The sequence below is a fragment of the Zasmidium cellare genome (genome assembly GCF_010093935.1).
Source record: "Zasmidium cellare ATCC 36951 unplaced genomic scaffold M409scaffold_3, whole genome shotgun sequence".
Lineage (NCBI taxonomy): Eukaryota > Fungi > Ascomycota > Dothideomycetes > Mycosphaerellales > Mycosphaerellaceae > Zasmidium > Zasmidium cellare.
In genome coordinates, this window is record NW_022986947.1 from 544880 (window position 1) to 570649 (window position 25770).

The 25770-nt window shown below is 54.4% G+C and overlaps 9 protein-coding genes across 9 annotated transcripts; 5 read left to right on the forward strand and 4 right to left on the reverse strand.

The window, feature by feature from the left end:
- Positions 1-524: 524 nt before the first annotated feature.
- M409DRAFT_17505 (uncharacterized protein) lies at positions 525-2213 on the reverse strand (the record flags this gene model as incomplete). Its single annotated transcript, XM_033804087.1, has 2 exons — positions 525-1882; positions 2024-2213. 2 exons carry the CDS (start codon positions 2211-2213, stop codon positions 525-527), a joined length of 1548 nt encoding a protein of 515 aa, XP_033673160.1.
- A 1285-nt stretch (positions 2214-3498) lies between these two features.
- M409DRAFT_49994 (uncharacterized protein) lies at positions 3499-4509 on the forward strand (the record flags this gene model as incomplete). Its single annotated transcript, XM_033811413.1, has 3 exons — positions 3499-3640; positions 3700-3872; positions 3928-4509. The coding sequence occupies 3 exons, from the start codon at positions 3499-3501 to the stop codon at positions 4507-4509; spliced, it is 897 nt and encodes a 298-aa protein (XP_033673161.1).
- Positions 4510-5081: 572 nt separating this feature from the next.
- M409DRAFT_49995 (uncharacterized protein) lies at positions 5082-6564 on the forward strand (the record flags this gene model as incomplete). The annotated part of the gene is made up of 2 exons (XM_033811414.1): positions 5082-5084; positions 5134-6564. 2 exons carry the CDS (start codon positions 5082-5084, stop codon positions 6562-6564), a joined length of 1434 nt encoding a protein of 477 aa, XP_033673162.1.
- An 853-nt stretch (positions 6565-7417) lies between these two features.
- M409DRAFT_49996 (uncharacterized protein) lies at positions 7418-7969 on the forward strand (the record flags this gene model as incomplete). Its single annotated transcript, XM_033811415.1, has 1 exon — positions 7418-7969. The coding sequence occupies one exon, from the start codon at positions 7418-7420 to the stop codon at positions 7967-7969; it is 552 nt and encodes a 183-aa protein (XP_033673163.1).
- A 502-nt stretch (positions 7970-8471) lies between these two features.
- M409DRAFT_17508 (uncharacterized protein) lies at positions 8472-11537 on the reverse strand (the record flags this gene model as incomplete). Its single annotated transcript, XM_033804088.1, has 2 exons — positions 8472-10241; positions 10293-11537. The coding sequence occupies 2 exons, from the start codon at positions 11535-11537 to the stop codon at positions 8472-8474; spliced, it is 3015 nt and encodes a 1004-aa protein (XP_033673164.1).
- Positions 11538-11802: 265 nt separating this feature from the next.
- M409DRAFT_17509 (uncharacterized protein) lies at positions 11803-14531 on the forward strand (the record flags this gene model as incomplete). The annotated part of the gene is made up of 2 exons (XM_033804089.1): positions 11803-12358; positions 12724-14531. The coding sequence occupies 2 exons, from the start codon at positions 11803-11805 to the stop codon at positions 14529-14531; spliced, it is 2364 nt and encodes a 787-aa protein (XP_033673165.1).
- Positions 14532-14875: 344 nt separating this feature from the next.
- M409DRAFT_17510 (carbohydrate esterase family 1 protein) lies at positions 14876-17372 on the reverse strand (the record flags this gene model as incomplete). Its single annotated transcript, XM_033804090.1, has 7 exons — positions 14876-14927; positions 14978-16503; positions 16554-16739; positions 16795-16848; positions 16906-17036; positions 17088-17111; positions 17171-17372. The coding sequence occupies 7 exons, from the start codon at positions 17370-17372 to the stop codon at positions 14876-14878; spliced, it is 2175 nt and encodes a 724-aa protein (XP_033673166.1).
- Positions 17373-18298: 926 nt separating this feature from the next.
- On the forward strand, positions 18299-19342 carry M409DRAFT_17511 (uncharacterized protein; the record flags this gene model as incomplete). Its single annotated transcript, XM_033804091.1, has 1 exon — positions 18299-19342. The coding sequence occupies one exon, from the start codon at positions 18299-18301 to the stop codon at positions 19340-19342; it is 1044 nt and encodes a 347-aa protein (XP_033673167.1).
- A 4975-nt stretch (positions 19343-24317) lies between these two features.
- M409DRAFT_35653 (uncharacterized protein) lies at positions 24318-25262 on the reverse strand (the record flags this gene model as incomplete). Its single annotated transcript, XM_033810428.1, has 1 exon — positions 24318-25262. One exon carries the CDS (start codon positions 25260-25262, stop codon positions 24318-24320), a length of 945 nt encoding a protein of 314 aa, XP_033673168.1.
- Positions 25263-25770: the final 508 nt, after the last annotated feature.

Genomic DNA, 25770 nt, shown 5'->3' on the forward strand with positions numbered 1-25770 from the left:
CTTGGATGCGATACGATACCCTTACAATCAGGAAGGAGTCTACGCAGGACGGAATGTCGTCTCGCGGTCGATTTTGCACCGAGGAGAATGAGTGAGCGTTTGGCGAAGACGGCGTGGTCAAGGCCTTCGAATGAAGTCAAGATGAGGAGAGCACCGTCTCGTGATTGGAGAGAGGCCTCGAAGTGATGCACAGCATCCGGATTGAAATGGAGAGACGGAAGGCACGTGAAGAAGAGATTCCAAGACGACGAATAACGAATCGACCTGCTCCGATCAACGATCCACCCAAGCAGGCTAATGTCCCTCAGCAATGTCTGTCCGCCATTGAATGAAACCCCACCAACCCATCTACACATATGACGCCGTCGCTGAATGCCGAATCCTCAGTGCCTGTTGGTCCTCCATGCAACTCCGCGCCGAACAATTCGTCTATTCTTCTGCTTCTTCGTCCTACTATCCTTCTTCTCCGAACGCCTTGGAACACTACGATCCAATGAGAAGAATTTGAAAAGTTGAGGGATCTCCTATACTTCCTCCTCGAAGGGGACGGGAATGCCGGGGATGTCGACATTCGGAGGGCCTTGTCGGAGGGGTACCTCCGTCCTCTCGTCATCCTCGTCGTCATCGTCATCGTCATCATCGTCGTCGCTTGCTTCAGAGTCTGTCGCGGCAATCTCACGCTCCCTACGCGTGAGGCGCCAATAGTGGCTCGTGTCGGCTACTGGCGATACATCGACTGTCAGTCCAACCGGTATCATCTCATGCTTGAGATCCCATCCCGCGCGGCGGGCCAATTCGAACACGACATCATCACAATTACCCAGAAGCTGGATATCGAAATTGACGTGTGCAATCGGTTCCTTGGAGATGTATATGTGCGGGATCGGATGGGGGAGGTAGTTTGGCATTTCGCTCACAGGGGCGACTTTGAGTGAGGTTCCGATGACGATGACAAGGTCCGTCTGCTGGGCGTCTCGTTGCGTGAAGCGGTCGAAGAATGTGGTTGGGAGTGCTTCGCCGAAGAAGGTGATGTCTGGCTTCATCACGCCCGGCTCGGGAATATCGTCGTCTTCATCTTCGTCGTCGTCGGAGTAGCGATTTCGACTGGCTGACTTGTTCCGCTTCAGTGGTGGAGGGGCGTCCTTCTTTCGTTCGATTTCCTGTGCGCATCGCTTGCATCTCGCGATTCGCTCTGCCCGGATATCGTCGAAGATCTCGGTGCCCTTGACTTTGAATTTGCACTTCCGGCATGTCGCAGTGGCGAAGCTGCCGTGGCACTGTATCAGACGGTTCTCATCGATCCCCGCGAGCGCCTCGAGGTTGTCAATATTCTGCGTGTAGTTTGTCTGTAAGCGGTCTTTGTCTTGTAAGAGACGAATGAAGGCATGCGTGGGCGACACGCGCTGGAGGTTCGGCAGGATGTCGCGGGCGAGGGAGAAGAATTTGCCGGGATCGTAGTCGAAGTTGTTGATCTCAAAGACTTCTTCAGCATCCTCGAAACCCTTCTCACGGACCTTGTCGTAGAAGCCGGTGCCTTTGGAGCGGAAATCGGGGATGCCGAGGGATGTTGAGATACCCGCTCCAGTGATGACCATGATGTTGCGACTTCGGCGAAGGAGTTGGGCAGCGTCATCGATGCTGTTGTACTGTTCCAGTTTGCGTCGCTTGTAGTAGGCACGGGTGATGGCCAGTCCCAGGAGAGTGAAGTAGGTATCGTCGTCTCCTGCCAGCCACGCGGGATTCAGGTTAAAAACCAAGCCGAGCTGACGCATAGACATGCTCTGGTTTCCTAGCGTGTCTTCGATGAACTTCTCTGGACCGACGTCGCGGAGGAGCGCGCGGAGGGCGGATTTGCGCTCTTTGGTGAGGCCATGGGTGCCATCTGGTATCATGAGTTAGCTGATGAGGTACTTTTCAGTGGTTGGCGGAGATGTGCACTTGCCATCGATGAAGGGCTCGACATCTTCTAGCTCTTCGAGCATTTCTTCAAACATCTCGTCCTCGTCCTGTTCGATCTGTTGACTCTCGCTCGCAGTCGTGTATGTCTGTTGCGACTCGGTTTCTTGGAGGTTATCTGGATGCTTGGCGGTGGCCTGTTGGTTGGCAGTGGCGACGTCGTCGTCCTCGGTTAAATCTATTACTTCGCCGTGCTTCCTCTTGTGCCCGAAGTCGAGCGGTGTAGCCTCTGTTGGCAGTACAGTCGGTACGGCCATGTCGAATTTGGCCGGCGGAGACCCACCGCGCGTTGAAGTGAAGGAAGTCATCTTAAGACGTGACTTCTAAGTTGGGAGTAAGTGAAAGCACAGGCCAGCAAACGGGCCGCTGGCCAATGAAAGTTGAGCATATTGTAGGTGCGCATTTGCTTGCTGCGATTCATTCACCTACTTTCTCCTGCCTTTGTCTTTTCATGGCCGCCTGCTTGAAGTGCACGAACTCAGACGGCCGACAAACACATACCGTGCACGTGAGAGCATCAACAGAACCACGTGTATGAGGTCATCGACATCTCGTTTGCTCGCGCTTGAACGACGCTGTCATCGTTCACACGGCCAAGAGCGTCGCGCAGCGTTCTCCTAACCTGTCCATATCTCTTTCTATACCGTATGTCGGCAAGGAAGCGCGCTACAGGCGCCGGAGCACAGTATCCTCACCAAGCGAGCCTCGGCCGTTGCATACATGTAGCGTCTCCGACACAATCCGAAAGGTCGTCTCTGTAAGCTGTCAATCTCCTGCTTAGAGAGAAGCCACAGACGTTATACATAGAAGTACATGCCACACTGCGATGTATGACGCTGCGGTGCATCCGCCTGGAGGATGGGAATAAAACCACCAATCTCACAGGTACTTTTGCACGCCGAGCAAGTCGTGTGAGATGCCGAGACATGTTGGCGAACCACAGGCGTGAGATACGGCCCTAAAGATGCAGGTCGGTCCGTCGGTCTTTGACGTGGAATGGAAAATTGCACAGCCTTCCAGTATGGAGAGTCTCCAACTGTCGGTGGTTTCACGAAGCGCGTGACATGCATCTGCGGTCTCCTTGGCGATGGTCTTGTGGGATGGAGCACGGCATCCAGCTGAGGTGGCCAGCGGTGCGACTTCGCCGTGCCTGAGCCACAGATGTACCTAGCATCGCAGTACCTATCTAGTCCTACCCTCTCCCAATCATCGTCCAGCCATAAGCCCGCCGCAGTGATTTGTCGCAACTCAAAAAGAAGCAGGATCGTCCACGTCTTTGCGGCCGCTTGCCGACATCCGCTGCGATCCATCCGCTCTTGCCCAGTACAAAGTCACTGGGTCGCGCCATTGCCTCGTTTCCTTGGTTCTCTTTCTCCAGGGTCTTTCAGCACATTGCATTGCATCTCCAGCTTCTGCCTCTTGCGCACCATCGTCAACCACCGTTTTCTACGTCGCCGCATATACTACAGCAGTCTTCCCGGGCAGCGATAGCAGCGCATCCACCCGCCACATTGCCCCGCCGGCTGGTCGCCTGTGCCCATCATGCGCAACCCATTCAAGAAGAACGACGAGAACGTGCGCCCGCCACCCACGGTCAATGGCACGAACGAGGCGCCGAGCACTAGCAGTGTCAACAAGGTCGATGTCAACGGCGAGAAGCAGCCCGTCGAGTACAAATTGAGTGGTGAGTGGACATGCGCCGTGCTACATTCCTTGGCCGCCAGCTGACGGCCGCCATCGCAGAGATCAACGACTCTGGCGTGTACTTGCCCCCGTCGCCTACTGAGAAGAAGAACTTCTGGGGGACGACAGCGTCGCGATCGACTACGTCTTCGTCGTTACATCGATGCGCATTCGACGAGAATGAACAGTTCAACATCTCACGCGAATCGTTTGACTCGTACCGGAGGTCATTCGTGAGTGGTTCCTAAAAGTCACACTGTGCGACTGCAACGATTAACACCTCTATAGGACATTTCAGCTCGATCACCTATAATTCAACCATTGGAGGGGCGTCCTCGGGCGTCGCTCGACAGCAGGACCTTTCAATCGCCACCGCGGAACTCGAACTCCTACCACCGCCCGCTTCAAGTCCCTCACACACAAGAGGAAGATAAGTTTGAAGATGTGAACATTGACGACCCCAAGCCTCAGCCACAGAAGAAGCGCGGCATCTTTGCGCGCATGTTGGACAGCGATGACCATACAGAGACGAATGGCCGGCCGCAATCGAGTCAAGAGAAGACGGGGGTATGGAACACAATTACGGGTCGCAAACGAGGACAGAGTGGACAGGGTTCAGAATTGGGCGCGATCCCTAAGCGTGAGGCGACACCGAAGCCTGAAAACGTACGACCAGAGGCCACCGCAAAGCCAGAGACAGTGAAGGAGGAGGAGCCGGTACAAGTCAAGGCCGTTCAGCCGGACAACGGGACGGTCGCAAAGCCTGAGCCGAAGGATGTACCGCAAACGAAAATACAACAGAATGGAGACGTCGCAAAGGCGCCAAAACCGGAGAACACTCAGGCGCCAGAGGTCAAGGTCGATTCTTGAGCAAGTTCTCCGAGGCGCTGGAGGACCTACGATGATTGAAGAGGAGTCTACGAGCGTTGAAATACACCATTTTGCGGGAGGTCGGATTTTGAAAGCGCCTCTGGGTCAAGGCATATCGCCAGTGGATATCATAGGCGAAAGACTGGGTACAGTGAATGGGTTTCGATACAACGGCATGGGATATGCATCATGGAATGGGGAGGTCGACTAATGAAGACACGGGCGTTTTGCTGCGTAGTTGTACAGAATTAATGGTTGTATGAGTTATGCGAAATGAAGAAATTACATTCAAGACTGCCCCATTGACTGTGTTATCACATGCAATAATATTCTATTGAGTGGCTGGGGCAAGTCGCGTCACTTCACTCCATCAATGCCGCACAGACGCGTCGAGCAACCTCAAAAGCTCGCGCCGCCTGCCACTTCGACTTCAACTCCACCTGCGACTCGACCTTTGTACCCGAACAACCACCATGGCTTGACTTCTTGTTGTTGGCATTGGACTACAATTGCATGCGATTGCACAGACATAACACGACAGCGCTTATACGAGTTTGCCTAAGTCTTTCACCATGGTCCGAAGATCGAGTTCCAGTCCATTGTCACGGCGCTGACCTCACACAGAATGCACGCGCCCTTCGACGCCTGGCAGCGGACCACGCTGCTCTGCACAACCAAGACCTGCCGCCGAACTACTTCTTTCCCGCCGCATCGAACGCCGGTGACGATTTGACCCAGCTCGACGTCTTGCTCGCCGGCCCGACGCACACGCCTTTCGTCAAAGGCGTCTGGAAGCTACACCTCTCGATCCCACCGCAATACCCACAACAACCGCCGACAGCCCACTTCCGAACACCCATATTCCATCCAAATGTCGACCCGCAGAGTGGAGGTGTCTGCGTGGAAACGCTGAAGCGTGACTGGCACAGCAAGCTCACGCTGCGGGACGTGCTGGTCACGATATCATGTCTCTTGATACAGCCGAATCCGGACAGCGCGCTCAATGCGGATGCTGGCGCGTTGATCCAGCAGAGCTATGAAGCGTTTGCGAAGAGGGCGGAAGTTATGACAGGAATACATGCTGTGATCCCAACGACGTTGGCGGACACTGCTCGCGAGGCTCAACGCAGAGGGCAGGAACCACAATCAGACGACAGGACGGAGGGTGCTGCGGCGCAGCGCACTGAAGTACCGGCGCGGCGGAGACGAACAATTGCGCAAGTGAGAGCTGCACGGAGATCAGATGCGTCGCCGACAGGTGGTGCTCGTCGACGTCAATATCAGCCTCTATCAAACCCACCCTTCGTGCTGCAGGCCGATGGCGACGATGTTTTTGGTGTGGGCGTCCCGCAACGGACGACCGCACGCATTGACGAGGAAGACGAGAGCATGGGCGAAGGAGAGCAAGAGAACGATTCAGTCAATTCGCCCGCGAAGCCCACCACGCCCAAGCCTGTGAGGACGCCGCGACGGCCTCATGGAGTCCCAGTTCCTCTCGGAGAATTGATCATGGAACATGAGGATGACGAGGATAATGACGACTCAGATGAGGATATGGAGCCAGAATACCCTCCTAGCCCTCGTAAGAGCCCGTCCAAGAGTCCCGCAAAACGAAAGCGACCGCAACTTTTCCCCGTAGACTCAGGACTTGAACAACCAGAAGCCAGCCGCGACGCAGCTTTGAGGATTCCCAACATCACACCGCCAAACTACAACGACAAACCGCTCGCTGAAGACTCTCCCTTCATGATGGATGTCACATTTGACGAGTCCATCCAGGTCCGCAAAGCGTCTGGCAAGCTCTTCGATACTCCACCAAAGCGCGCTGTTAAGAATAGGCCCGGGAATGTAAATAGAGTAACGTCTGGGACGAGGTATAGCTCAATGAGAGGCAGAAGGAGATCGCCTTCTCCTGCTGAACGTGAGCGTATGGCAGAGCAAGCCCGGGCTGAGAAGAATGCCAAGTTGTGGCTGCAGTGTGGAGGAAACATCAAGCGGTGGAACCGTGGCGATTTTGATGGCGAGCCATTCAAGAAGAAGGCTCCGAGGTGGTGAGGAGGCGAAGGAGTTGGAGTTTGAAGGTCGGCAGGATTGAAATGCGATGATACCCAGAATCGTTCAGGCTATTTCAAGCAGGGGGATTTGTGTCTCACTCAAACGGGAGTCTCTTTGGGCATGCAGAGGGAAAGGGGCCCTCAAGCATTCAAAATAGGAATACGGTACTACGAAAGAGCTCACTCTTGCGACTGCCCTGAAATATTGACCAGGATCAACAATCTAGGTGTGTTGAGCTCGAAGCGCATTCCGAGCTGCGCATTCCAGCAATACGAATTAGACGGACAACAAGTATAGAGCCAAGTCCTTCTCTATCCCTTGGCGCAGACAAGTACCAACGGGACGAGGTGATGGAGCAACCCGACTCCACGATTCTGTAACACGTGGCTTGCAACTTGTCGGAAATTTTCTTCCCTCGCGAGTACGGACTGCTCTTTGCATTGCAGCTGGCTAATAATTGATTGAGCGGTCGTGCCTTCGGTGTGTAGTACCAACAGCAGTGCGAGGAGTGGCTTGTCTATGCCCAGAGGCGGGTTTCAGCGAGGAATGCGATTGAAGGGGTAGGGAGGATGGTAGAGAGGATAAGCGGCTGAAGGTGTTTGGTGCGACGGTGCGGGTGCTGGGGTGGTATAAGAGTCGTGGGTGTTGCTGCTGACTCGTTGGGTTGGGGTAGAGTTTAGGAAGAGGAAGTTGGCTGTGCCTTCTTTCTTTTGGAGACTTGGGGCGTTGTTGCTTCGATATATATACCGCGAAGGAAGGGTTTGGCCACAACTCACAAGGACTTGCGAACGAGAAAACCTCATCATCGAACACCACACAAACGCACGCCTCAAAGACCACACCACCAACAACAATGTCACCTCTCACCCTCGTCCTAACCCTGACAACCCTCCTCCTCACCTCAGCATCCGCATCCGCCCAAGACGAAGGCCTCATCTCCATCCTCCCCTCCTACCCACCACCCCCAGAACCAACCTGCACAACAATCATAACCCACCCACCCGGCTGCTGTCCCGCCCTCCCCGCCCACACCACAACCAGCTACACAGCCTGCGGCCCCTGCGCCCTCGCCATCACCACCGCCGGCCCCATGTGCATGATGTACTGCGGCACATCCACACGCACGGACCCCTCCAAAACCACGACCATCACCGCCTGCGCGCCGTCGTTCACGACCAGCTGCACCAAGGACGTGCCGTGTACGAAGACTGTGACGGAGAGGAACCCTTTCCCCTGTGGGGATTGTGGGGTTGGGAGTGTCGATGTTACGACGGGGGTGGATTGTGGGGGTTGTGGGTTGGCGACGGTGACGGAGGAGGGGGGTGTGGGCGTTTGTGTTTGTCCGACGGAGAGGGTCACGAGGGTTGTTGGTGTTTGTGTGGATGCTGTTGTTACGGGGGTTTGATGAGAGGGGGGGGGGGGGAGGGAAGGGGAGGAAGTTTGAGGAGAGGGGGTAGGGTCGGGTTTGTGAAAGTTCAGGCTTTAGGAGTAGGAGGGACTGACCGAAGACGGACTGACGACGAGTAGCTGAAATTGAATATTGAGAATTCATTTGATTCAAGCGCTCTGTATCCATCCATTCCCCCTTGTCATGCCCTCTCTAACTCTATCGTGTTAAATTATGTCCCAGGGAACCCCTATTCTCAAGAACTCCATCAGATCAAAGAAGAAACACTAGCTCCAAAAAGGCAGTACAACGCAGTGCAACTCATCAAAATGCCCTATCATTAAAGTAGCTATCGAAAAACTCCATCACAACTACACAACAATACAACCATCCATTCCCAAACCAACAACCCTGTGCTTCTCATTCTCATTCCCTCAATCTGCAATCATGTGCACATCACCACCCTTTTCCCTCCCAATCCAATCCAATACCATACAATATATCCCGCTTTTCCCCCAAATCAAATCTCCCTCTTCCCATACCCCGACGCCACCGGCCCTCCCGACGACGACAACGACAACGACGACGCAGGACAAACCTTATCCGCGCGACAAGTCGTCAACGTCGCCGTAGTGAAAATCGTCGTCGTGCGCGTCGCCGCGCAAACCGTCACGACGATGACGCTCGGGCTCGGACTCGGCGCCGCATCGACCTTCAACAGCGCGATGCTCCCCGCCGCCGTGTCCATCCCGTCGATGCTGCTGAGGTACTGGCACTCCGTCGGCGTGACGTTGATGGCCACGCACGCGTCGTTGGCCTGGCAGACGGCCATGCACGAGGCCAGCGAGGGCGTGTAGGAGGCTTGGCGTCGGGCGGCGTTGGGGTTCGACAGGCGCGTGCCCGTGTAGACGGAGTTGCATTGGACTTCGTAGGTTTGGCCGGATGGGGAGGTGTAGTTTTGGCCGTCGTAGGCCGGGCAGACGCTTACGAGGGGTGTGGGGGCGGTGCTGCCGCTCGTGGCGGAGCCGCCGGTGGGGGTCGCGCCGCCTCCTGAGCTGCCTGGTGGTGTTGAGACGCCAGGGGAGATTCCTGGGGATGTGTTGCCTCCTGGTGTTGTGGAGGCGCCGCCTGGGCTCTGGGATGAGCCGGCAGATATCGATCCGTCTGGTAATTGAGAGATCGGAAGCGACGGCGACTGCCAAGGGCGGGTGGAAGATGAGGTGTTGAAGTAGCCGGTCGGCAGAGTGGGCATGACCGTCTGTCCTGTCGGGGAAGACGAGGCGGCTGCGCTCTGTGAAGCGGACTGTGGTGATGAGACAGGGACACCAGCAGAAGATGATCTAGAAGTCGCTGGTCCGACGCTCGCACTGCCGCTCGCACTTCCGCTTGGAGCGACTGAGCCTGAGCTGGCAGGGGCCGATGAGGCGCCTGGCGAGGAGCTGCCTGCGGGGTACCAGGTGCTGGATGAGACTCCTGGAGCACTGCTCGCCGACCAGGATGAAGATGCGCCGGCGGCAGAAGACGAAACGCCAGCAGGTGACGAGGAGGCCCATGATGAGGAAGCCCACACCGAAGACGACGAGGCCCATACCGAAGACGAGGCAGCGCTTGATCCAGATGATGCACCAGCAGAACTGCTGCCAGCCGCCATCGATGATGAAGTCGGTGACGGGTATGGCGAGACGGTAATGCTGACGGTCCCAGAAGACACGGATGACGCAGCGCTGGATGGCCACACGCTCGACGACCAAGCGCTCGAAGGCGTAAGGCTGGAGACCTGGCCTTGAGATTGCGATGCCGAGGAGGACGCCCAGGAGGTGCTGCTGCTGCCTCCTGACCATGAAGTCGATGCGCCTGGTACGCTGGACCATGTGCTGGACCAAGCGCTCGAGCCCGAACTTGACACACCTGGAGTGCTGCTCCAAGTGCTGCTACCGGACGCGCTCCAAGTGCTGCTGCCCGATACAATCCAAGTGCTGCTAGCCGTGCTCGACCAGACGCTGCTGGCGGAGCTCGACCCGCTGCTGGCCACGCTAGATGCGATGCTCGACGATGGCGAAGCACTGCCGCTGGAGCTTGCAGGCACACTCGATGACCAAGTGGAGCTGAACCTCGAGCTTGAGCTGGTCTGGCCAGGAGTGCTCGTGGTCGAAACAATCACGACGGCCGTAGAGCTGGAAGTACTTGCCGCGCTGGACGAAGAGCTGGTTCCAGGAGGGTTATACGAACCACCTCTACGGATAGCCGCAAAGACATCCTGTTGTGGAGTATCGAATGCGAGAACGTCACCCTGTTGAAATGTTAGTACCTGTCCGGGGTAGCACAAATCTGGGACACATACCTTGATGTAGCAGTAGTTTGCCAAATAAGTAAAGCCAGTGCAGTCTGCATTCGTGTCACAGATCTGGAAGCAGTCGTTGAAGCCACCCGTTACTTGCTGGGTATCGATCTGACCTCCTGGAATGGTGGTGTCGCATCGGACTTCGTAGATGACTCCATACGTATCTGCCACGGTCAAGCCGCTGACTCCAGGACAGCTGAATGGCGCCGTGTATGTGCTGACAGTAAGACTCGTGGTCGAAGATGGCGATGAAGTGGTTGACGACGAAGACACGCCTCCTGTCGAGCTGGACCAGCTCGTGGTGGACGGCAGGGATGATGCGGCTGATGAAGACCAGCTGGATGACACACTCGAAGTGACCGCGGCCATGGAGCTCGATCCACTGCTTGAAGCCCACGAGGACGAGCTGGTGGTGCTTGAGCTCGTGGAAGTCGTAGACGGCACCGTGCACGCTCGACTCGCCGACGTAGGATCAGGGCTGCCATTGTCGTAGTACTGCAGTTGAATGGCACCGACCTGCGTCCCGCCGTTCTCGAAGAAAGTCATACTGCCAAAGCGCTTCAGGTAACAGTTCCCACCGAGCCAGGAGAAGCCCGAGCAAACACCTTGGTCACCGCTCGAGCAGACCTGGAAGCAATCATTGAAAGTGGCCGTGGGGAAAAAATCATTGCTGCCGGGCTGTGTATCAAGACCACAACCCAGGATGTACCCAACGCCACAATTGTCCAGGACGAACGAGCCGTTGTTCTGTGGACACTGAGCATCGGCCGCGGATATGAACGGCATTGTAGGCGTGGGAGCTGAAGAGGACGTCGTGGTCGTGGTCGTGACGACCTCTGGCTCTGGCGGCGGTGGGTTGGGCACTTGTTCTGCAGTGACGGCGCCGTTGATATACGTATAACCCGTGACTTCACTAAGCAGCGTGCAGTTACCCTCGATATAGTTGACGTACTTGCAGGGTGGCGAAAGATCGCAAGTGTCCTGGCAGTACTGCAAATCGATGGCCGGGAAGGTGTAGCGCTTGTGTTTCCTCGGTGGCGGGAAGTTAACGGCGCTTTCCTCAACCTCTTCACCGACATAGGCGATACCGCAATTGACTTGGTATGCCTGCTCGTTGCTCGATGCGCAAGTATCAGTGCCGAACGTGGCCTGGTTGGGCGCGCAAAGATCGGTTGGTTCAGGGCATGCCGGCGGAGGAGGGTACGAGGTAGCAGGAGCAGTTGGAGTTTCAGTGTCACTCGACATCGAGGATGTCGTCCTTGTAATTTGGAAGACAAACGACGTTGGGTAGGTCCAGGTGTACACGGTGGTGCTCCTGAAGACGGTGCTGCTTACTGCTGACGACGTTGGCGCTGGTGAGCTGCTGGGTGCTACAGGCGGCGAAGTCGTTGTGGGAGGCTGAGAGCTGATTGCTGCTGACGACGATGGCTGTCCTGCACTTGTTGACACCACTGCAGACGATGACACAGCCACGCTGCTTGAGGAGCTCACCACCGGTGAAGGACCAACCATGGAGGACGATGTCCTTGATGAGCTCAGAGGTGAAGTCGGGCTTGATCCAGCTGACGAGGAAGATGCACCAGTCGACGAAGACGCTGTCGACAACGAAGAGACCCTAGTTGATGAAGGAGCTGCGGCAGACGAGGATGTGCTGCCTCCGCTAGAGGTCCATGCACTCGATGAGGAAGAACTCCTAGTAGATGAAGGGACTGCAGCAGATGAGTATGTGCTGCTTCCGCTAGAGCTCCATGTAGTCGACGATGGAGGGACTGCGGCAGACGAAGATGTGATGATCCCGCTAGAGCTCCATGTAGTCGATGAAGAGATCCTTGTCGACGAAGGGACCACAGCAGATGACGACGTGCTGCCGCCGCTAGAGCTCCATGTTGTCGACGACGAAGGGACCACAGCAGATGAGGATGTGCTGGCTCCGCTAGAGCCCCTCGTAGATGACGACGTAGACACTCCTGGCACGGAACTCGAGGTCGCCGACGACACAGTAGTGGACAGCGCCACAGAACTCGAAGAGCTTGTGCTTCCAGCATTTGGATTGTACGTCCCTCCTCGTCGGTATGCAGCCACGACATCAGTCTGAACTGTGGCCTGGAAGTAAGGGGCCTCTCCATTTGCAGTAATAGCCTGCAGCAAGTATTAACATCGTCTCATTCATCTGTAGTTGTGAAACTTACCTTGAAGTAACAGTATCCTTGGAAGAAAGAAAAGGCCACGCAAGTCGGCTCAGCATCGCAAGCTCTAAAGCAGTCATTGAAGGTGCCTCCTGGGTACTCCGTCGAGGTGTATTGGTTGCCCCCTTGAATGTCCCAATCGCAGCGAACTTCGTAGATCACGCCATATGCGTCGAGGACGTTAGTGCCGCTCACTCCAGGGCAGCTGAATGGCGGTCTTGCCGTGCTGATAGAGAGACTGGTAGTTGAAGACGGCGAAGAGGTGGTTGCGGAGGAGGAGGAGGAGGAGGAGGAGGAGGAGGAGGACCCAATGACAATGCTGCTAGAGGTGGTACCAAAGACAGTGCTACTAGGACTGCTGGAAATGCTGCTCGACATGCTGCTGGACGCACTGCTAGAGGTGGAACCTATCCCTGTGGATGTAGTTAGCGACGATGATACTGAAGATGAAGTAGACACAAAAGTAGAACTAGAAGACGACGTCGTTCCCACAGACGAAGTCGTTGTCAGAAGACTCGAACTGCTTGTAGAAGGCAGCGTCGAACTTCCAGTGGAGGAGGTCACCGTTGTCGAAGATCCTGGGGTCGAAGACGACACCACAGCTGTAGATGTGCTGGAGGTGCTTGGACTGCTGGAAGCGGTAGAACTCGTCACCGAGGAACTCGTCGAGACTGATGACAGCGTCGATGTGGAAACACTCGAAGAAGTTGACGGAGCGGTCGATGAAGAAGCTGATGAAGACGTGGATGCTCCAGTCGAAGAAGTTCCACTCGATGTTGTTGCAGTCGACGTTGTTGCAGTCGACGTCGTCGCAGTCGATGTGGTCGCAGTCGATGTGGTTCCACTCGATGTTGTTGCACTCGATGAAGTGCTGCTTCCAGTAGGTGACGTCGACGACCCCGAGGATGATGTCGAGACGCTCGAGCTCGAGGTGCTCAGAGTGGAGGAGACGGTGCCTGTGCTAGTGCTCGTGCTCAAAGTTCCCGACGAGCTCACAGATGACGAAGCGGTCGAAGTCGTTGCTGTGGACGTTGACAAGCTTGTGCTACTGGAGACACTCGTCGATGAACTCGAGGAGCTAGACACAGTCGAAGAAGAGGAGCTGGTGAACGCAGTCGATGGTAGACTGGACGTCGTGTCCGTAGCGCTCGAAGAGACGCTGGAGGTGGTTTGGGTGCTCGATGTAGCGAGCCCCGTAGAACTAGATACTGACGTACCAGTTGACGACGTGACTATAGTAGGCGAGGTGTTAGTACTTGAAGAAGTGAGGGTTGGGGACGAAACCGTCGTCTCGGAACTCGAAGTTCCACCAGTGGATGACAAGCTGGTCGTGCTACTCGAGCTCGTACTGGCTGTGTCAGTCGTCGTTGGTGAGGACGCTGAGCTGGATTGCGAGCTACTTGTAGAGACTGAAGTCGACGAGCTGCTCTCGCTGGATGTGCTATCGAGAGTCGAGCTTGATAACGACGTTGATAACGACGTCGAGAGCGATGTCGAGAGCGATGTCGAGAGCGATGTCGAGAGCGTGCTGCTGCTTTGCGATGATGAGATAGAAGTTGTGCTGGACGAACTCTCTGACGTCGACAGCGTGCTCGAACTCGTCAGTGTGCTCGAAGTCGACAGGGAGCTCGAAGTTGATGTACTCGAGCTCGTTGAGTCTGTTGCGGAACTAGAAGAAGTACTCAAAGAGGATGAAGAGCTCGATGTGCCAGTTGACGAAGTGCTTGCTGATCCAGAGGTGGAAATCGATGAATCCGTAGAGGACGTGGTTGTTGAACTTGACACGGAAGCGCTGGAGCTTGTAGACGTTGTCAAGGTGGAAGATGAGGTGATGGTTGACGATGTTGCAGAGTCGGTGCTACTGCTGGTCGAAAACGTACCGGTTGAGCTTCCGCTCGAGCTGCTCAGTGTAGAAGATGTTGTTACACTTGAGCTGGCAGAGCTGGAAGTGGTCACCGTCGACGAGCTCGATAGCGAAGAGCTCGTCGTTGACGTCGTTGTAGTTGTAGTAGTTGTAGCGGGAAACACCTTCGCTGCTCCTACTGCCTCCTGATTGGCTACAGTGGCCCAAAACGAGAAACTGTTCTGCGAGCTGTTAGATGCGCGCACGCTTGGACCTCGGGGGGATGACTTGCCTTCAAGTAGCAGATCTTAGCGGCAGAACCATACTGGAACCCCGTGCAGGCCGAGTCTGCAGAGCAGAGCGTGAAGCAGTCATTGAAAGAGTTAATGCCTGATGACACATCTCGGAGCGTGCCACCATTGTATTGCCCGCCACACCGGGTGTCATAGAGTTGACCGGTTTGGTCTGGCACGATGGCATTCAACGGACAGGTGTAGGGAGGCCCGCTGATCGCGCTCGTACTGCTGCTAGAAGTCGACCGCGTGGTCGTGGTGCTACTTGAAGTGGAAACAGTGATCGGACCGGTGCTGCTTGTCGAAGTGGATACTGTAAGAGGAGTTAGTGAACTTGTGCTTGCAGAAGTTGAAGAAGAAGACAATGATGAAGAAGACGAGCTCAGAGAGGGGCCGTCCGCGACGACCCTGTTGTAGTTCGTTTGGTCGTAGAAGAAATTCATGATCAATGGCGATGCGTCGACAGGTGCTCCTGATGAGACTTTAGGCCAGTCGTGTACCCAGTTTGCGAGAGTGTACTGTGTGATGATGCCGAGGGAGCCACGTCCACCGTATTGATACATTGTCACGCCAGTGCTGGGCGTGGAGGCGACGTTGCTGGAGCTGTAGCCTTGCCGGATCGCCCAGGCGGTCACCCAGCGTGGAATGGTAGGCAGGAGGTAACCCCTGCGCACCCCACCAGTATAAGGAATGACACCATCATTGGTGCCATGGAACTCCAAGAAGGGGAGGTTGTTTCGACTGGGTGAGCACTGCGGCTGTGTTGGGGTGTTGACCGGATCGACTGTAGCTGGATCGCCTGATCTGGCACCGGTGTAGAAGGCACCACAGCTGGCACTGAAGACAGAGATTCGTGAACTCATGTATGGATCGCACGCCAGATAGTTGGTGAAACCACCCCCATTGCTCTGTCCAGTGACCCAAATGCGGCCAGTGTCGACGCAAAATGATGAACTCATCGTATCAATGAGCGTCCTCATGAAGCCCAGGTCATCAGCATAGTTGGATCCAGTTGCCCAGTCCGGGTTCGACTGAAAACCGAGGTTCCAGCCATCGACATACACCGCGATCCCGTAAGGATTCAAAGTGCCGTCGTTGAACCCGGTCTGGCTTTCAATGCCTGAAGCGGTATCGCCGTTGCCAGGGAAGCCGAAGATTAGAGGCGACGCACGATTGACATTGTAGAATCTCGGAATATGGACCTTGTATGTGCGGTTTTTGCCATCGGGAGCGATCAAGCTGTAGTATACACTTGATCCGTCTGGTGTCAGGCCTGCAGGCAGAGCTTGGCCACAACCAGTGGATGTGTTGGTGCCGGGAGCGGTTGGAGGTACGGCATAGTTGGGATTTGGTGGGATGTATCGGACAATTGCGACCCTGGAAGTGGTGGTCGTGGTGCTGAGGCTTTTGTATGCAGACTTCCAGTAGCAGATGCCATTGGCGTATGTGGCTGCTTGACACCGAGAGTTTGAATCGCATTGTTGTATGCATGCCGCCACGCTACTGACTGTGGGCTGGGAGGACATATCGGAAGCAGTCGTATCATAGCCACAGTAAATGTAGTATGTATTGCCACAGGCACTCGTGACCGTATAGTTGTTCCCTATTGGACAAGACGCAGGGCTGGCCGGTGGGCTGGGAACAGGATCCTGTGACAAACAGGCCGTGGACGTAGCTGCCGGTAAACTTGCAGAAGTCGAGAGAGAATTAGACTGACCTGTAGTTGCGGTGCTTGACGAAGTGCTGCCCGTTGGCGTCACGGTCGTCGCCCAATTCGTATAGTAAGGTGGCGAAGATGTGACGGACACCGTAGCCGTGCCTCCAACCCTCATAGCATAACCATAGTTGGGGTTAGCTGACAAAGTTGTGGTAAATGCCGTCGAGTACATCTGCACAAGATAAGCAAAGGACCTGACCAAATTAGAGCCTTGTCACATACGTAGCATTGGCCGCGAGTGGAGGGATCCGTGGACGTTGGCTCGGCTGTCGTGAGCGCGTATTCTATGGCGGTACATGTGGATCCAGGGTTGGTGGCTGTGTTGCATGCAGCCATGCAACCCGCCATGTCACTGACGGCGACAGGATTCGGAGTTGGAAGACCAGCGTAGTGCCCACCGCAAGTGACCTGCAGCAAAGTCACTAAAGGAGAACCAATTCACATCAACAAGTAGTCGCCATACCGACCAAACGTTTCCGGAGCGATCGTTGAATTGCAAATTGTTGTACATGGGACACTGTCAAAGCAAGAGTTAGTCCAGGCAGTGTTCATTGCAAGTTGGCGTGGAACTTACGGCATAGGATGTCACACCAGGATTGAGCAGAGCAACACCCGCGTAGTGAGAAAAAGTCACTGCAGGCGTCGCCGGGTTTGTGTACGTATACGGTGCATCAGTAACGAATGATGTGACAGGTGCCGTCTTGTCTTCATAATTGTAAGTAGCCTTCTCCGTTCACTTGAGTCTTTGGGTCTTACAGTAACAACCACCAGATCCAGCAGCTGGATGAGAGAAGATCTGTCAGCAAATGGCTTGGTAATGGGGTATTAAATTCACATACTGCCACCAGCTGACACGACCCCTGCATAATAGAAGCCCTGGCAGTTCGGTCTTTTCGCGCATCCTTTGAAGCAGCCAGCGATACCTTGCCCACCGGTCCCTCCAAAGTTGTAGGACCCGGCGCCGAGGGTATCTTGCCCACAGTTGACCTGCCAGGTCAATCCGAACATGGGATCAGTATAGGTGCCCTTGACTCCGTTCATGCCGGCGCTACATGTTGGTTGCGGACCAGGCCATGCCTGCGTCGCGTCTTGTGCGTAGGTGATGGAAACGAGTGTAAGTGCAGCGCCTGCTAGCCTGCAGGCACTGGATGAGAAGCGGACCATCCTTCCGCAGAGGTAGGCGAGCTTAGCGAGAGTGAGGTTGCTGGTAGAGGAGAAGAGAAAGCGAGAAGGGAAGGGTGTTTGTAAACAGCGATGGGGGGTTAGTCCCAAAAGTCGAGACTGCAACAACACGTCCACAACACGGTCTGCATTCCTATCATTTCACTCCAAGCCGCTACCCACTTCGCTGGATTTCGCCTTCACCACTTACAATGAGCATGCCGGACCGACCTCCTCGCCGGACCATGATCGACAGCTCGAAAACTCGAGAGTGATCCATGCTGACAATCAGTCGTTAGTTTTATCAAAGAAGGCAATACAGGCTTATTGAAAGCTGGCCACAAGTAATGGAATTTTGGCGTAGTGCCAGAGACTTCGCGAGATTGATATTGCTCAGTCTGGGCCTGAAGATTTCTGCCATCGTCCTAGCGGTCTTTCCGTAGCATTTCCTGCTCGAATCGATGGAGTTGATGTTGCGGAAGCTTGTTGCTGTCGAGGAGCATTCCAGTTGGCACAAGCACGTGGCGGGCGGCAATTCCCATGTTCTCGACATGCCCGGCCGCTCTCAGCCAAATGCTTATCGAAGGGATGCCGCCGCGGCATGTGGGCTTGACAGGAGGTGGATTGAGGTGAGGGGGGGGATGAAGGGATGGAGTGAGGTCGGTGAGTCCATGGCGAGGACGCGAGTGGTCGAGAAGTCGAAGCCCTCTGCACGCCCGATGAGGCCCGTGCTCGGCAGACTTCACGCGTCGAGACGCCTCGACCCGCAACCTCGCCGGCGAGGAGAATGACCACCGAGCATTATTATGAGTCCTCCCGAATCGGGCTGGTTCGAGGTTCGCGACATCCCCAATGCCGGCAGAGGTGTCATTGCTCGATGTGATGTACCGGCAGGGACGCTGATGCTCCAGAGCGGACCGCCCGCTTTTCACGTCGTCTTCAAGCTCTACGGTAAAGAGACCTGTGCCTATTGTTTCCATTGGGACCGCGGCCGTACGTTGCCGATACGCGATCATACGACGGCCAAGGTATTCTGTTCAGAGTCATGTCGAGCGGGTTGGGCACAAGAGCAAGGAAAGGCTGGCGTTGATGCATGGCTGTGTTTGGCCGATTTCCTGCGCGCAAGAGGCAGAGGGACGAATGCAGATGAAGAGATGGGAGACGGGGCGAGGCCCCAGCCGGGCGAGATCGAGACGGCGTGGCAAGAAGCAGATAGGCAGGCCAAAATATTACGCGTGAGCCGTGAGTCGAAAACGCCTCAGTCGAAATTGGATCGCAAGGCCACGCTGGCGATCATGCGGAAGATAGGTGAGGCTATCGACAGCGACGTACTTTCTTACCTCCTGTGTGGTTTGCTGTATCGCTACAAGGACCCCACAAGGTGGGCCGATGAGGTGCTTAGCCTTGCCATGGACGATGAACCGTACAAGACCCAGAAGGACTTGGAGAGTAACTGCAACAGCTATCTTCAGCTGGTGTCTGTTCTCCCCCTCGAGCTGCTCCCTCTTATCACTCCTGAGCTATGCCGGACCATAGTACGAGCCGACAACCACAACGCCTTCGGCATTCGCTCGGGAGGAGAGGACAGCGAAGAGTACATGGGCTACGGTGTCTATCCATCTGCTAGCTACTTCAACCATTCGTGCGCACCGAATTTGAAGAAGCAGAGAGTCGGCAGGCAGTGGCAGTTCACCGCTGGGCTAGATATCAGCCTTGGCGACCAATGCTGCATCTCGTATCTGGGCGGTGACGAAAGAGACATGAACTTCGAAGATCGTCAACGGAGGTTGAAGGAGGCGTGGGGATTTGATTGTGGCTGTGGACGATGTACGGATGAGAGGCCTGGTTGAGAGCATTGATTACGCTATTATCTTTGACACAGGAAACTCCTTGTTCTTGGAACCTTTCCTAACAAGCCTCTTACTATTTGAGAGCATGGCACTACCAACGTTGTCGACCATGGTGACCTTTTGATTGCCTCGAAGAAGACAAGGCGACGCATATACCATGGGAGGACAGCAAGGTCAGGATTACCTTGCTGCCCTGAGAGACGAACCGTTCGAGCATCGACGGTATCGAATCGCCACCATAAGTCCTACCGAGCCAGGCCCGGCTCAAGCCCTATCCAGTGTTTCCTCGGCCGCCGCTCGACTTCATCGAGATTCTGCCTTCTTTGCTCGTGGATGCGAACCGTGCAGCGCGTGTAAGTGCTATCCATTCCGACGTCTTTCGTAAATCTCAGGGATAAGCCGTTTGGTTCCTCTGGCAAACGCTGTGATCACCTGTGCGGCGGAGATGAGGGTCTCGTCGACGACGTCCATGAAATTGGGCTTCTCCTAATTTAACTCCTGTGCTCAACGCAAGTGAGGCATCGGAAGAGCCGATCGAAGATCTACACTACTACATTGGAAGCCACCACTCCTATCTGGGTCCACGTCCCAGTCTCTGGCTGGGCACCTTAGATACCTTGGATATCTGTAAGGGCCCAAAGACCAGCACCGAGATGTCCCGTGCGAACAACTCCTCTCCCGCATCAACAAATACCAACAACATGGCCCCGTTCATCGTTCTGGCCGTCGGAGACGATCATGACCCATTTCTTACCAAAGGGCAGACTGGCGCCTAACAGATTAACAGCATGTCTCCGGATCATCACTAACTTTTCCAAGGAGTATGTTGCTAAGCTGCGTGAACGGAGCCTGGATCGCCATCAATCAGCGCCTCAATAGGCACTATCATCGTACAGTATAAGAAAACGACGACAGAGTTGATTTCTAGCCACACCAACGCAAAGCGCGGGAAAAGAGAATACTCTGCTAGATGTTGTTGGAGGTCCTTAGACGTTGCCTCTCCACAGAAACATTTGCAGTATCGAGGCAAGTTGTCCTTGCCAACTTGGACAAGCTGCCTGTTTGCCTGGCTCACGAAATCATCGGCAATCGCACCTCTCCGCATCACGCATGGAGATACACCGTAACATCTCTCCGTCTGGGAACAGTTCTCTCGCCGCCAATTGTCCCTTGATCACTCGAACGAGACACATAAATGTCCGACACAAGCAGCGCCTTGCCCGCAGCAATGACTACCCACAACGCGGCTCATCTTTCTGGCTCTTTGAGATCAACAAGGTCCCGTTGTTCCTCATGAAAATGCAGACCAGCGCCCGATGGACGGATTAGTAGAACGCGAACAGTCTCTTCAGCATCATACAGGACGTCTTAATGAGCGGCAGGAACAGATACAACAGCTTCGAACGCTCCTCGAATCGCTGGTGCTCCTTGCTATACACCTCCATGTTAACGTAGTCGTGTACAACTTGGGCCAGCAAATGCCAACGACGTCGTGGACTCCCCCACAGCACGAAGATGGTGCTGTGCTTGTTAGATAATAGAGATTCTCCCTGCGTGCTACCGCGACGTGACTCTACGATCGAGACTTGCGGAAAAGTAGATCATGCGGCCTTGACAAGTCGAACCAAACCTGCTTCCGTGGGTGCCAGACGGACAAGAGTGCAAACCCTCACATCATCTCAGCAAGTCCAGAATTCGACAATCACATTCTCTCCGGATGTGTGCCACATTTCGGGGTCGACGGGCTGGTCTCAGACTATTGCATCAGTGCTTCCAGACTCGAAACACCGAGAGTCTGACCATCTTCTGTCCAGTTCACGAACGCCTGGAGGGTAAGACGAGATTGGTCTGGTTCATCGCACCGCTCGCGTGTGTGCTGTTCAACCGAGAGGACTGGATCAATGTCGGCATTGAATCACAGCTAAACGGCTGGGTCAAGGTGGTTGGCAGTCACGGTTGCTGCAACGGGCGTATCGAGCAGAGTGGCACCGTGACGAAAACCAATCCTCGGTCCGGAGGACACACCACACAGGAGACATCGAACGGCATTGGCTGCATGGGCCTGAATTGCATCTATTGGGAGACTATATACGACAAGTTGGCATGAGAGCTTTGGTGCGAGGCCGCCCTGCAAGATCTCTCGGCGGTGTGCCAGTGCTAGCCAGGCACCAAAGGCCATATGTGCCACATGAACGCATGACGCCTTACTCGTAGAGGAGGCAGTGTCATCCAGCAAGCCACACCTTGCCCGTTCTTCTCTTCCTAATGTTTGGACTGGCTGCTACAAGTTGTCTCGCGCTCCACTACCTTCGGGCCATACTCTCAGCTAGATAATTGGAACTTCTAGGTTTAAACATGGTTCGTCCCAACCGCAAGTCGACATCCGCTTATTCCCAGAGTGCACGGATATCTGATCCAGGCACGGACGGCTGTGCTTCACCGAATCCGGCAACCCTCCCCTAGGCCTCGTCACCCTGGAGTCACCATCAATGGCAATTTGACCGGCAGGCATAGTGACCTGTTTTTCTCCAAGTCGCAAACATCTCCTTTAGCAACTCAAGCTATCGATTCGAGTGCGCATCCCAGGACCCGGAACAAAAAGCTGCTTGGCGAACCGCTATATCGGGTTATCTTCGAGAGTGTGTGCTTTATCTCATTATCGAAGTCCAATCTATGCTTTGATAAGTGGCTGACGCTGGCATCGGGGTGCATATCTTAGGAAGGTGATCGAACGTCACTGCAATGCTGTCTTCATAGCATTGAGCGCTGCGTAGCAGTCTTCGACATTGGGCGTAGGCCTGACTTCGTCTCTACAATCGTCGGTTAAGTAGGCAAAGGTGATAACGCGGTTTCTTTTACCGTATACAAATCCTACATTTGCGCAACCTCAGCCTTGTTCGCAGCCCGTTGCTCGCCTCGGTAGTCTTATAGGTAGAGAAGTGTAGAGCAAGACGAAGTGGACGCCTATAGCTTCAACGTCTACTTACACTAGTGCTATACGAAGACGATCGACGGGACAGATTAATACGAACCTCCGTATGAGCACTCCGACGCGGACCTCTCGATACTGCTATGTATATGCTTATGTCTCCTCAGAAGCTACCTTGCCGACGACGAAGCCGTTCGTTATACTTTAGAGCGCTTAGTAACATCTGCTAAGAGGTGCGCCTTTACTCTAGGACTAGCACTTACTAACTATGTCTACAACTCTACTCCCCTAGGCACCTAGCTTCGCATATTAATAGCCGATCTAGTAGCGATATTCTAGCCGGTACGTAATAAGACCCTAAGGAGAGCGATCGAGCTGTTGAAAGATTTCCCGTTGGCGTACTCTGCGGACGTATGAGTCTGCAATTCACGTTAACGCTTTGCTCAAGCACACTTTCCATTCTAGCTCATCAGACCGTGATATGAGGAGGGAGACCTTCAGAGCATTGATAGCATAAGACCTCGTCACTAGTGTGCCTCAGCAGTTGGAAGATGCATGTCCACTATCCCAGCTCAACCTAATGGCTACTTCTGGACGGTGAGTTGACCGTAACATCGAAAGTCTATCAATGCAGTCCTGCACAGGATGGATGGGGCTCAGAAACGAGACATCGTTCAGCAACCGCCGCTTAGACAGTGTCTCTGGACATGGATCGTGGAATGCCCCTGAACAATCGTTGAGCGGTGGTTCTCATGTGGCTGTGTATCGACACGTCTTGGAGTCTGCAATTTGTAGCCTGGTCCTAGTCAACGTGATTCCCTGCCTGCCGTTCTCTGAGCAGATGAGAGGGCTGCTAAGCCGTTGGTGGCCTGGTCGTGGATGCATGTAGTCAGCGGGAAAGACAACGGGCGGAATCGAGGAGGCCTAGTATGCTCTCCAAAAGTCTGCCCTCGAAATTCGGAGGAATCCACGGTCACTATGTAATGCCTCGAAGACAATGCAAGCAACAGCTTCGCATCTGACCGTTGCGGCTCTCAGAATGGTCGTGGGCGTGGTCTAGCTGATGCTGTGCCGAGACTTTCGACGTTAACGTTAACGCTTCCTCTGGTCGCCTAGAAAATGTTTCCAGCATCATTTAGCAATCAGGTTCCATCGATGAGGAGTATGCAATGTTGCTGGCACAACCATCCAGCGGGTGTAGAAAGGTAGTCCGTCTCACTCGTTGCCGTCCGGCAGTCTTGTAGAAGTCCACGAAAGACGAATCCTCATTCATAGCTTTGGTCCCGCAGCTGTTTTCAAAGGACTTGAGTGCATTGGACATCCTTCTAGCTTGATCATGTGCTCAAGGGGCCTTCTGTACAGTTGTGGTTCGGCATTGTTGATGGCCAAGGCCTGTTTTACCCCTGATGGTGTGCTCCGCCTACCCTTACCTTCTCCCTTGCAGCTCTGTATCCAGGCTAGAGAGCCTCTACTGCCGAACTATAGGAAGGTTGACATTGTGAGTAGAAGTCCAATACTCCTGAAGGAGCTGGAGTGTGATCTAAAGCTTTCCATTTAGCTTTCGGAGCTACTGCGGCTGAGAAGACTAGAGATTATATTTTAAATTGAGATTTTTTTGACCAATCATCGCCACGGAAGCAATGTTTCCATTAACAATGTTTTCCAGACTTTCCCACGTGGCACAATTGGCTAGCGCGTGAGACTTTTAATAAGAAGATCTCAAGGTTGAGAGTGTACGTCTAATCTCCTGAATCGACGTGTATACTAGCAGACAACTGATTTAATTGCAGTCGAGCCTCTCCGTGGGAGTTGAATGGTTCAATTCCATTATATTTTGGATCGATTCCCGTTGGTCTTATATTTTTTGGCCACACTGGTGTTGCTGCGTAGCTGTTCTTAGCTGGGGCACGTGATTATAGGCATTTTTCTTTGAGCCAGGAATGTCGAATGAATTACTTCCAAAAAGCTCAAGCGCCTTACAGCTTCAGGCTGCCTAACATCTTGCTGTAGCTTGAAATGCCGGCAGCACCGTGCTCTCAGACGCCGCTACAACCTGGCATTTACCTTGTCAAGATCCTCGTCCAAGAAGACCCCTACATCCCTTGCAACCCGGTCAGCGTACTGCCACAGAAAGCCATGTCCAGCCTTCGGGTATACGATCAGCTGGGCGTTCTCGATCCCCTTCAGCAACTCCCAGCTCTGACTCGTAGGGATCAGGACATCATCGTCGCCATTCAAGATCAGCACTGGCATCTTCAGCTCGCCAAGTCGATGGAACGAATTCTGCGGGTTCGGCTTGTACCAGTCTATTCCTGCCTTGCGTTGCTCCTTGGTTCCCTGAGGACTGAGGAGAGAATGGAGTGGTTCTTTGTGATCTTCGGCGGATGAGGCGTTACGGCTGTAGATGCGTTCGAAGTACTCCCGAGCTGCAAGATGGCCAGGCTTCGTGTCGGGGAAGAAGGAGACTGTTATGGATTTCTCGATTTTCTCCTTATCATCGGACTGCGCGGTTGCGAGCAGAGCAATGGGCGTTTCCGGTGGAACATCTCTCGGCCAGACGATCCCCTTCCCAGCTCCATCGATAGGTCGCGAAGGCCCACTCCCACAAATGATCAGCTTTCGAATAGCCTCAGGTCTGGTCAATGCTACCATCTGCACGGTGTATCCACCCATGCTGAACCCAAGAAGATCGAACCTGGAGATCTTGAGGGCATCGATGAGAGCGAGGACATTGTCAGCCCAGCCTTGGTAGGTCGTGGCGACATTGCCGTTGCTACGACCGACACCGGCCTGATCAAAGAGGATCACAGTGCGCTTAGCAGCTAAGGCGTTAACGAGGAGCGGGTCCCAGAAGTCCATGTTGGCGCGGAAGTGCATGTGCATGATGAGAGGGATGTTAGAATAGATCTGGCTCCCAAGGCTGCGGTAGGCGAAGGTGACTCCATTGCTGGCGAGGATGTACTGCGTCTTTGCTGTTTGTTGGGTGGACATCCTATCGAGGGAAGCTCAAGATTGTAGCGAAAAAAAAAATGAAAATCGATTCTTTTCCGCAAAATACAAGGGGATGTTCGAAAGGTCTGATACAGAGGGAAGAGGATGGAATGAACGACGTTTACCTCCTTCATATGTGCTTAGGCATCGCGGCCTGTGACGTGCATCGCATTAATGGCCCAGTTCGAGACTCAGCTGACGAGACCTTAAAAATCATCAGGGCTCACTGTAGGTGCACCATCGTCCGCAAATTGGCATGCTCGTAGTCCAGAAATGGCCAGTATTTCGAAGGGAGAATGTGCCAGACCTGTGGAAGTTGTCGTATGGTTGTCTGAGGCTGAAGGACTCGGCCGAGGCAGGATCGAGAGCGAATCCTTCCTCGGTGGCTCGAGACGAGGTGAGGACAAGGCCAACAAATTTTCGATACCCATCGTCCACCTTATTAGTATCTCGTTGACAGCATGTCTTGCTCAGTCTTCGTGAGAACGACTTTTGCAGATGTTGTCTT